General features: G+C 38.8%; 1 protein-coding gene across 3 annotated transcripts in view; it reads right to left on the bottom strand.

The window, feature by feature from the left end:
- Positions 1-12218, bottom strand: part of TJP2 (tight junction protein 2) — a 47156-nt gene that overhangs the window by 21112 nt on the left and 13826 nt on the right. For 2 of the 3 annotated variants that reach the window (XM_065740601.1, XM_065740600.1), the window contains exon 2: positions 620-673. In XM_065740601.1, the coding sequence (XP_065596673.1) occupies positions 620-664 (45 nt within the window). In that variant the 5' untranslated portion in view covers positions 665-673. Of the gene's footprint in view, positions 1-619; positions 674-4321; positions 4419-12218 lie in introns of those variants that run through there. The other variant, XM_065740599.1, reaches the window with a different exon arrangement.

Here is a 12218-nt window from a genome sequence, read left to right as displayed (position 1 = left end):
CTACCACCACTGTCAAGCAACATATCCTGTACTGCAGTGTGGTTGCTTAGCCCTTACAGAACTCACAAGCAAGAGACAGACTTTGTTTAACTCAAGAGGACCTGCAACATACCGATCATAACTTCAGCTTTTCTTAACAGTTAAAGCAATACTTGAAGCCTGCAGATTGTAGAAATTTAGATGAAGTACTACCACTAAATTCCACGTTTGTTGACATGAAAGTATATATAAACAAATCAGTGGAAATGTGTTCAATGATAATTACAAGGCTTGAACATTAACCACAACTGCACGATAAAGCCATTTGCTTTGTTTTTAAGGTTATTCAGTGATGAATTTTCTATGTGGCTCTTATGTAGTACAGTAGACTGCTGTTACGAAGCACAAATAAAAGCAAATATAGTACTTAAATAGTTAATTTATTTTTAACATTAAAAAGTCACATTATAGTATGAGTAATTAGCAATTAAGCTTTGAAATGGAAAACATATCTGATTTATACAATACATTAATCATACACTTGGCTCAGATATGCTAAAGACATTTATTGTAAAACATATTTAGTTAACATCAGTACTAGAATATCTGAAAGACAAAGAAAGTATTAACAGGCACTCACCTTTTGTAAGGTCACAGTGTACTGTTCCCATATCAGCTCTTCCATGCCTGGGGCCTGTTGCACATAGAAACCAATTAGCAAAACAAAAAGCATACAACTACCTAGACTGTGAAATACTCCATTAAAGCACCATAAAGATATAAACATAATATATCTATTTTAAGCATTTGGTACAGTTAATATGAAACACATGCATTTCATTTAGTGACTGTGTATGTAAAAACAGAAAAAAATATCAGAAGGTTCAAGTTCATAGGATTCCTTCAAATTTCACTGATATAACATTCACTCTAACTTTCTGGAAAAGCCTCATTTAGCATAAGCAATTAACTCAAATCACACTACCATGATGTAAGCCTGGATTCAAAGAACACAAACTACCCACTGAAGATCTCTCCATTCCAGTGTATACCACAAGATCCATCCAGTGTATACCACTCCATTCTAGTATATACCACTGAGATCTTAAAACCCAATGAGCCTTCAGATTTTCCTTCTTGTTCATGTGGGTTTGACAAAATGTTAAATCTAGTCTGATTTATATAACTGAATATTTAGATTCCCCAGCTAAAATTTTATTTCACAGAAAAACAGTGTATCTTTATATAGCACTGGTATATGCATTTCTATGACACTTCTCAGAAGCCTATTTTTCCTTTCTTTTCTTTCTATTTCCATTAAAAACTGATCCTGAATGGGAATGTTTATTTTACGTGATATAACATGAAATCTTTCCAAAAGCACAGCTTAAAATAAAATATAAAATAACCTCTCAGTAGTGGTGCATCATATAGCTAGCTCTATCCTTCACTGTCTGGACTTGAAATGAGGAGAAAAAAATGAACCACCAATTCAAAACACAGAATATTTATTTGCCAAAGAAAAATCCAGGTTCTCCTTGAGAATGTGTATGCATACTGAAGTTACAGGTTTATTTGATTTTTCTGCTCAAAGTAGGCATTTTTCTTGGTAAGATAAGAAGCAGAAGTCCTGAGAGAAGCTCAATTTTGACTTAATTGTGCTCTAAAAGGCTTTAAAGGAATTACTGGTGACTCTACTCCCCCAAAAAATGGACACGATGTGACACACTATAGATACACCTGTGCTGTAAGGCATCCCTCATTTTTCTATTCTTATCAGGAAGTTCACAACACTAAACAACATTAAACATTCACCAGTATTTTTCTCCTCCAAAATGGACAACACTATCCAGTCTTCTAGGACTGAGTCCAATTAAAAGCACATTTAGCATATCTGTTGAGAGAATGATTTAAATTGAAATTAACACAAGTACTCCTAAACTTCTACTTGTCTAGAATGAGTGGCATTTGTAACTTCCTATTAAAATGTACATGTCTATTGTCAGTAAGTTACTCTGTTTGCTGAAGCACATAATGAAATTATTTTCTCTGATATTCCTATGTTACTAACTTAGCCTTAGCTTACTAACATGCCTTAGCCTTCCGCCAGCTGCCAGTGTCTCATTATACAATTTCCCTTAAAAAGAGATCTCCTGTAGGCTAAAGAAAAAAAAAAGTCTCTTTATCTACATGCTTTTTCGGAGCTGCAATGAGAAATAGCAGTAACTAGGCTTGCTTGTCTGGCACGTATGAAAACTGATAGTTTAGCTACTACTGACCCTCAGTTATACCATTGCTGTCCTACTTTTCTATATGGTATCTTTAAGCTCTGTGGTCTGTGCTAAAGAAAGGTCTCACTGTCATTTAAATTACAGTCGTCTTCACTGAAGAGAATTTTAGAAAGGAAAGGGGATCAAATGACCGGTAACATCTAAAGCAGCTGGGTTCAGATTTTGTGGATGGGTAGATGGAAAATCTTTTCCATCTCTCTTACTGCTTACAAGCCCAAACAACTTATGTATGTGGAGGGAACATAATTTAAATTCAATTTACACTGCCTTCAGTCCTTACCAGTGCTACTTACCAGCTTAACATACTGCTGAGACTGACTGCACAAACAAAATATTAAGGCAGGCAGGGTACAACAGACAGCCCTTGGGGGCAGAGGGCAGCACACACGCCCTGCTCTCCCAGCAACTCTAATATCAAGCTTTCTGATATTCTATCTGCAAAAGGATGGCCTGAGAAATGCCTGCTCATTCTGTGCAGTGCTGCAGCAAAGGGACTAAGTAAAGGACAGTAAAGATACTGGAAAAGGATCTGTGGGTAGGAAACAACTAAGCTTACAGGAATTCCTTTCAACAAAATGATGCTTCTAATGAACTGTGGAATACATAAAACCTGGCACACGAGATAAGAGATGCATCATGCAGCAAACAGACATGTACCAAGCTAACACAGGTAAGTTTATTTGCTCTGACAAGCAAGTCTCATGATATACCGTCATAAAAACAAACAATAGGAAAGGAAAAGAAACTACTGTCTACAGATACTACAGTTATGATCTTGCATGATGTCAAGCTAATAGCATCATCTCATCTGTGCTAAGAAATCGTTCCTTAAAATATCAGTTATGGTCTTCACACACTTTCTATGCAAACGTGGGGGAAAGGAAGGCGAGGGAACTTTTATCCTGAAACTATTAGGAACCATTAAATAAAAGCCACTTAAAAATTCACTTTTAAATTTGTAATTAATATGCTTTCAGAAACTGTTCCTTGGGAAACTGTCTCCCAACTGCTGTATACCACATTAGTGAAGGAAAGTACATTATGTACTTGCAAAGCTGATTTTGCGCAACATAATTACCAAGACAACAGGACCAGCTCTGCCGTACTGATAAAACCATTCAGGCTCTGCAACACAGTTCAGAGAACTGAATGGTCACCTTGGAAGCCTCTAAGGCAAAAAACACATCTGTCCTCCCTCAAATCTCTCAGCAATAATCTCTTTAACGCTACAAAAAAATACTGCTTATGCCACTGCCATGATAGTAACCTGTACTGACAGTTTACTGGGGAAGACTAAAAAGGGAGGAAGAGACTACAAATGCTATAAATCATCAGCCAAGGACTTGGAAAACTATGATTAAAAGTATCCACCAGAATAACAAAATCCCTGTATTCCACACCTAATGACATGACTGTCCTCTGTCTGTATCACCGTAGCCAATTTCTTCTCTTTTTGTCTCTAGGGAAACACTAAGGGATCTGAACAGCCCAGACATCCCTTGTACAATTGCCATTTCAATGCAAGATTGCACACAAAAACACCAGAGAAAGAAAGGCACAACAGTGAGGATTCCACCTCCAGTTACTATTAGTAACTGTTTTGCAAGGTTTCACACAGACAGCAGGATAGCTGCCGGAAGTGCAAATAACTGTCATTAGCTAGTCTAAATTAACTAGTGACTAAAGTCAGTCTATTTCTATTAAGAACAGTGCAGTCAGGATTTGCTTAAATCTGCCTAATTCTGATACACCAAAATGATAGGCACTTTCCAATACAGACCACTTGACAGAATCTGTGGCAGGAAACAATTCAAAGTACTAAAATCATCTGTGTGCTACAAACAGCAACTCTCACTGACAGTCATCCGCTATTTATGCAATTACTTGCAACTGAGAGATGGCCCCAGGCAGCTTCCTTCAGAAAACCACTACCAGAAGACCTGCCACCACAGTCATTGGGCTGGGAATGTGAGCTGAAGGGGGGAAGGAGACACAAGGCACAAGGGGGAGGGAGGAAAGACCGGAGCAAGATGACATGAAAAGCAACTCACGTGCCCCCTTAAAATCCTCAACTTTTTGACTGCATGTGACCACATTCTCTGCAGAGCTTGCGCTGTCTTCATTGTCACGGGATATGATCTGTTCAGGGACGCCGTGCATCCTGGTCTTTTCATCTGTTTCTACCACTCCACGCTGTTATGTAATTCTAATACAATAGTGGCCTACATACTAGAACAAATCCTGCCGTCCGTTTCACACAGAAATGCATCAAAACCACAGCAGGGAAATCTCCTCAGAGTTTTACTAACTCTTGCTGTACGAGGCCCCAGGGGAAAAAAAAAAAAACAACAACAAAAAAGACTATATACTTGATTTAAAAAATAACAGGAATAGTTGTTAAGTGTCAGAAACAGATCAAAACACAGCAAGTTACTCTTTTTACAAGCACATTTTAATTCCCTCCCATCACAAACATATCTGAAACTTTAAAGAAACAGGGTACTAGCAACACTGTAGGAAAAGGCATGAAGAAGCGCAATGAAGACTACTTGAACATTCTGATCATAACGTTTTATAGTAACAATTACCACTTGACTCCATTATTTTGCATATTCTAAACTGTGTCTAACAGCCTCTATCAAGTCTCAACAACTTAACTCTCAGACCCAGGAAGTTCTTACACAAAAGTAATTGTAAGCATGCGAGTAATTCCTTCATCTGCACAGGTAAAATTAAATGTAAACACTTCTGGGACTTACATTTAAACATATCCAGGGTATATGACTCCAGTAAACAAGAAAAATAGAAACAACTTGCAAATAACCATGAATAGCAGATATCAGATGCTTGATAGCACAGGAAGTAAAATTTTAATAAGTTAATCATAGAGCCCAAAAGATGACCTTATTGGAAAATACATCAAGCTAACAGTAGTTCCATCTACTCCACATGAATGGTGCGAATTTAAAACTCAACCAAAGTTTTCCCTGAGACTTCACAATGCACCGCAGAACATTAAGTGAAAACTCCATCCACAAGTTGCACTTCTTAGACAGACAGGTAATTCTAACTGCTGAAGGTGAACAATGTTAAATTGAGACACCTGGAATCAAGGTTTTTCCCTGGCAAGACTGAATTCAACTCCCTGTGTTTCAAATGCCATCCCGCCAACCTCAGGCAATTCCTTGCACTAGCCAGCAGAACAGATCACACGCCCTGGCTGGGCCTCTGCTGCCACAGCAGACCTGCATGGACAGAGGACTTGTCACTGGAGCCTGGTCGAAACGGTGGAGAATCTCCATTAATGTCTCTAAAGGAAAAAAAAATCTGCAGAACAGACTCACATTCACAAATTCCACAACCACATTTTCATCAAATTATTTAAACAAAATCAGCAATAAGAAGAAAGAAAGGCAAAGATGCAGTGGAGATGCCTCTATCTCTGTCCTCACTCTCCTCACCAACCTGACAAAGCTTCCACTCTTTGAACTCTGAATTTAAAAAGTATCATGAAATAAACATCCTCCAAGACCAGGCAGTAAAAACATAGTAAATAAATGCTGGCCATAAGTTGAAGTCTTCATAATAATCTCTTCTTTCTTGGTTTTGGTCTCTTGTCTCCTCTAAAGGAAAAAGAGAAAACAGATGGATTTTCTCTAGCAATGTTTAAAAGAGTAATGGGAATAAATAAAAATCTAGCAGTCTAGAATACATACACTGCAAATGTATGAAGTTTTTCTTATATAGTCATGACAGCAGCTCTCATGAGACCAGAGAGTTAAGAGAAAGTCTCTGACTCTTCATATGCATTTCATTTGGGGGGAAAACAGTTTCTGTAGGAGAAAAATTCTTCAATTTAACCTATCTGAGTGAGATGGAAAGCAATTGTCCATCTTTTTTTTTTTTTCTTTAAACCACTGCCCTAGCAGATCCATGATACCTGATCCATCCTTGTTACTAGCAGATTAAAGCACTGAGAACAAAAAGCAAACAAAAACACCCTCCCTCCCCAACCCACGCTCTTCTATCTCATCCCAAGCTGTGCAGGAAAACAGGCAATGGGAGCTGCAGTTAGATCATAGTGCTTGTCACTGCTGGACCTTCATTGTCACTCCCTTCCCCTGGTTCCTCGTAGAATCCCTCCCACAGGATGTTGTCCTTCTCAAAGCGATCCTGAGTGGGCTTCCCACATACTGCAGCTCTCCAAGCACTGCTCCATCACGGCTTGGTATCAACATAGCCCACCTTTCAGGGGTGGATTTCTCCAGCACGGGTCCCTCCAGCCCTCCTGCCCCATTGTGGGCTCCTCTCCAGCTTCAACCCAGGACTTCTGTGGGGTCTCCAGCCTCCTTCAGGCCTCATCCACTACCATGTCATGGGCTCCTCCATGGCTGCACATGGAGATCTGCTCTGCATGGTGCCCACAGGCTGCAGGAGGACTGCCTGCTCCTCTAAGGGCCTCTCCAGGGATACAGGGAGCTTCTGTTCTGTGCCAGGAGCACCTCCTGCCTCCTTTTGCACTGACCACAGAGCTTGCAAGGCTGTTTCTCTCACATGTACTTACTCTTTTTTCTCACCACTGCTGTGCAGTGTGTTAGCCTCTCTCAAATACATTATCTTTGAGCTATAACCAGCATCACTTATGGCTCAGTTCTGTCAAGCAGCAGGTCCCTTCTAGAGAAGCTGAAACTGGCTCTGATCTGACAAGGGACAGAAGCTGAGCTCTGCCACCCCAGCAGCCCACCTGCTACCAAAACCTTAACACGTAAGCTCAATACAAGCATAAAATTTCTAATCACTTCTTCTTCACAGATTTGATACACTGCACAGTATCACACAAAAATTGTCCCCTTAAGATAATGACAGAGAAGTTTTTGAATTTCCAGCTAGATAAGTGATCAAAAAATGGCTAAACAGCTGGACCTGGAGAACTGTGGTCAGCAGCTAGAGATTGGTAACAAGCAGAGTACCCTAGGGGTCAGTACTGGGTCTAGTCCTATTAAACACTTAAATTAATGACCTGAACAATTGGGCAGAGTGCACCCTCAGTAAATATGTTGACAGAAAACTGTGGAGGTTGCTGACTCATCGGAAGATGGCAACTCGTCTCTCATCTCTCTTCTTCAGTCTCTTTTCCACTCTCTTCCATTCTCCACTCAGCTTCCTCATCAAGCTATTCCCTTACATCCTAAACTTTAACTGTTTCCCTCCTGGGATGGTATTTGATAAGATTTGGGTGGACAGTTGGGCACCAGAGTCATATATGTTCTCCTTATAGTTCCTTAGCATACAGAGGGGTGTTAACTTTAATAATGATGTCATGGTTAATAAAGCAAAAGATCTCATGTCATGCAATGCAGCCTTCAAGATTCTGTGCTGAAACATTATGTATATTTTCACAACTTCAAGCCAAAAGAGGCCTGTCCTGCTCCTGCAAGACTGCTTTGACTGCTTTTTATGCAAACCTCACAGGCTTCCACCTTGAAGGTTTTCACGTGAGATAAGCAAGCATCAGTGTTTTTAACAACTTATGTGAAAAACCCACAGCCTGGGACTGTTCTGTCTGCAGAAGAGGATGCTCAGGATAAATCTTATGTGTGTACAAACTCCTGAAAAGCGCACCCAAAGAGGATGGAGTCACACTATTCTCGGTACACCTCAATGCCCAGACAAGAGGCAATGGGCACAAACTTAAACAGATTCCCTCCAAATACCTGGAAATACTTTTTCCCCTATGCCTGTAAGGGAGCACTGGCACAGGCTGCCCAGAGAAGCTGCAGTATCCTCCCTGGAGAAATTCGGAAGGATGTGGTCCTGGGCAGCCTACTCTGAGTGCCCTGTTTGAGTAATGGGCTTGGATCAGATGGACACAGAGGTCCACCTTCCCACCACAGTCATTTTGTGATTCTACCAAACAAAACAGTTTTTCGTGCAAAAGAAGTAATGAGTTGAAAAGCTTTTCTTAATCATATTTGACTGAAAAGATACACTGTTCATTTGTTATAATTTGTAAATTCTGTCTGCAAAAGCACTGGCAAACACCATATGAGTACCACAAGCCTATTCCAGGCATTCAACACCTCTTCTGTTATCAACACTCCAAAAACCCTCCAGACTGAAATCTGAACTAGAATCCAGTTCTATTTCAGAACTGAAGAGATAAAGGACAATAGCACTATTCATCAGGCTACTGAGAACACTAAGCAGTGAACACATTCAGGTCCCATTTATACTCTTGCCCCACTATTATAATTCACATTGCAACACCACACATCCTCCCGCAGATAATTCTTATTTTTAAAAAATCCAAAGAAGATGGGGAAAAGTTAGTTATGTGCACAGTACCTCCACAGATCCAGAGCTTTAACAAGTTGTGTGCTTTTTAATTCAAAAGTTTTTTTATTTCAAGTATAAAAACTTACAAATGAAACCAGGGAGGCTCTACATGTGTGTGCCTGTGCAGTGCATTTGCAAAAAATCTTTACTGTTTTTCCTTCTTCTTCTTCTTTTTTTTTTTTTTTTTTTAATGTCAATGCCAATGCATAGAAAACTTGTTTATTAATTTAAAGTCTAACTTTTACCAATTATACTTAAGAGTTTCAGAAAGGTCAAACACTTTGAGGTAGGAAAAAAAAAAAAGGGAAGAAACAAGTTGTTTTTTTTTCCAAAAGTATTCTAAGTTCAGGTCATTATAGAAATAGCCAATAAATATCCCACATATTTTTGTCTCTGTGTTTGTTTTCTTAAGATGCTTTCTTCTGCTCAGGCTCACAAAGGTTTTTGTTTCACTAGGAATGAGCATCTTCAGAAGGTTCATGGAAATCAAGCTGACAAGTTGTCTCTGCAAAATGTCGGCAACCCATACAAGGTAACAAATAACAACGCCCAGAGCCTTACGCTCACAATTAATCCGAAGATCCACTAGGTGGTGCAGTGATGCTGTAACAGAGGCCCGCACCGTTCGCCTTCTGCAAGAAAGTTGACCAATTGTTCTAACAAATGCAACTTCGGATTATCACTTTTGTACGGCCATGCTGCACAGCAACAGTGGAATTATTGCTGTGAAGAGCTAGATTTATTGTTATACTGTTTATTTACTAGAACATGTTGGCGTTTGAGTGATTTTCATACACAGAATTTGTATAAATAATAATAATAATAAAAGGATTAAAAAACCAACCAAACAAAAAAACCCATCTTTTAGGCCAAGATCCTACTTCAAAACTTTTCTTTCAGACTAAAAATGACAGGAATCTTCTTGCTAAAATAAGTTATGTATTTATTGTTTTCTTAAATTAAATATTAAATATTTAAAGTTTTCTTAAATTTTTAGGAGCACATATTATCAGAAAATAGACCTTTTATTTTCCAAAATTTCTGCTTCATAAGTCACTTTCCTCCACAATTACTTCCAGGATTAATTTCAAAGTTTATAAAAAGAAAATAAAACAACATGTTCCCCAAGATATTTTTTGTTCCTGAAAAGAGAGAACTGCCTGGGACTCTGGAGATAAACCACATTTATTACCTATCAATCCCACCAACGCCCCATGGAAATGAATAGCAGAAAAATCCTAAAGATTGTGAACCAATACAGAATGACTGTTGTACCTGAAGTTAGAAACACATTATAGCACTAATTACTAAAAGGAAAAATATAGCCTTTTCAGAGCAAAGCTTTCTGTTTCAGCCTACTTTATATCTGAACTGAAGTAATGTACCTCTCCACTTGCATGCCTCCTGGTAGTATATCATCAGCAAAATAAAGACCCTGATGGTCCTCCGTCAAAGAGATGCAATTTTTCATGGAACTGGAAAAGGCCAGAAAACTCATACATGGGAATTTTCTAAAATCCATTAACTTACACTCCACAGCACCTGTGACCTCTGCTGATAAGAATGACAGTTATTCATTTTAATTTAATACCTAGAAGCTATCTAGGATGATATGGTCTTTTATAAAATTATGATGCTTTTCCCACAACTATGTTTTCAACAGCTGTCTGCTGGTTACTGTTCAAGGGGGTGAATACTAAACCAGTCACCTGAACTCCTGTGACAATGTCCTATGAGCTGCAGGTCCTTATTTACCACCATCACAAAGGAAAAAACATGAGCGCTGAGAATATCAACAAAAAATAATACATACATGGGAGAGCATAACAGATTCAGAACACAAACACCATCAGTTTACAGCCTCAGCAGGCTACACTTCCTAAGTATGTACATGCAAAAGTTCTAAGGTTTCCTGGGACAGGGTGGAAGAAATGAGCACAAAAGAGCAGATCATACTGGTTACAGCTTAATTTTATTTATACATGTATGTGTATCAAAGTACCATATCGCATTACAAACAGTAGCCTATCCAAGAAAAAAAAATAGTCAATTTAAATAGAATGCAGTAGCAAGGTCACAGGTCGTACCTACTAAAAAACTTAAAAACTCATAGAAATAAAGCTTACATTTCTTTTTTGAGCAAGTCCTCCCCCGAAGTACCTTTTGCCCAAGAACAGTTCTGTCATTATCCTAATGAAATCATGCAGCAATTGTTCTAGTGTTTCCCCCAACAGGAAGCAACCAATTGTTCAAAATTTGTGCAGTGAATAGCTTCAATTGAAATACAGAATTGCCATTTTGGAGAAAATATATCCCATTTCCGTTTAAAAAACAAAAACCCAAAAACCCAACAAGGGGCAAAAATGTTGAAATTATTACCTTCATTTTCAGAAAGCAATTTCTGCCTCTTGAGAAATAACAACATTTTGGGAACTAATATTTTTCCCATCAAAGATTTTTTGTTTTCTTTTCACGTTGCTTCAGAAGAACAACAGAGGTTGTTTTGTGTAAGTGTACTGGGATGCACAGCACTGCTCAGCAGACGTACCTTGGAGATACTAACTTACTCTCCCACAGGCATTGTAAGGTTCTAAAGGAAAGCACAAACCTCACCTCTCAACTTGGCACGTATTCAGTCTTGCAATAAGGAGGTTTTCCCTACCTCCTCTTTTCAAAAACAAATAAATGTTTCAGGACATAAGAAGCTGAAAACAAAGTAATTTCAGCTGAAGATCAACATTAATGTAGGCAAAAGGCAGCTAGATCACTAACATTTGTACGCTGCATACTTTCTTTTCCTGTATATGCTACAAACAGTAATGCAACAGAACAGTCACTAAACTTTCAGTTCACCTAATCCAAAACAACTCTAGAGGTTATCTGACTTACCCCTCCCATCACTTCACCTGTAAACTCTACAGAACCGTCTGTTCACACTGCTTCTGCACTTCCTCTTCCTTCAGAGACCCACTGCCCACACACACACACAGTTGAGAAGCAAAGCAGGCACGCAGTTTATGCACAAGCCAAGCTCAGCAGGACACTTTTTGCTTGTCAATCATAAAAAAAGTTAGTACCGATGTGGTTCAAGGTTTAATGGGGAGGTGATTGAAACTCAACAGCTCTAAACAATTTTTAATTATGCTAAGTAACACAAATGTCTTTTCCTTAGTCTAACTGTGAAGAACACAAATGCAGCTGCCGTAACCTAAGTCTCCAATTTCAGAATCAGCCACTCTGTGCAGTCCAAGTATATTTACATCTGCATACTGTTTCTGAACTCTCCTGCTATTTGCACCTAGACTAGAACAAGTCAAGCACTGGAAGCAATATCAAGCAACTACTAGTTGAGAAAGTGCATTTCTGCTATTCCATTGCCCTGACAGACTCTGTGATTGCATGAACATAATTATTTACCAACTAAAACTCCCAAATCTGAGAAAAAACAAGCTGGGTACCCATCTACTGCTTCATGTAATTTGTTTATAAAAGGTCAATTCATTGCTGGAATATAATCCAATCAGGTCAGCATTTATATTTAATAATCTACTCATAATGCAAGACAGTTCAAACAATTGTACAACTGTTGTTTTCTGAGCTCAGTCCCAAACC

Source organism: Cyrtonyx montezumae, unplaced genomic scaffold, assembly GCF_038088225.1.
Source record: "Cyrtonyx montezumae isolate F1298 unplaced genomic scaffold, pur_monq_1.0 scaffold_29, whole genome shotgun sequence".
Taxonomy (NCBI): domain Eukaryota; kingdom Metazoa; phylum Chordata; class Aves; order Galliformes; family Odontophoridae; genus Cyrtonyx; species Cyrtonyx montezumae.
This window is presented reverse-complemented; position numbering and strand designations above follow the sequence as displayed.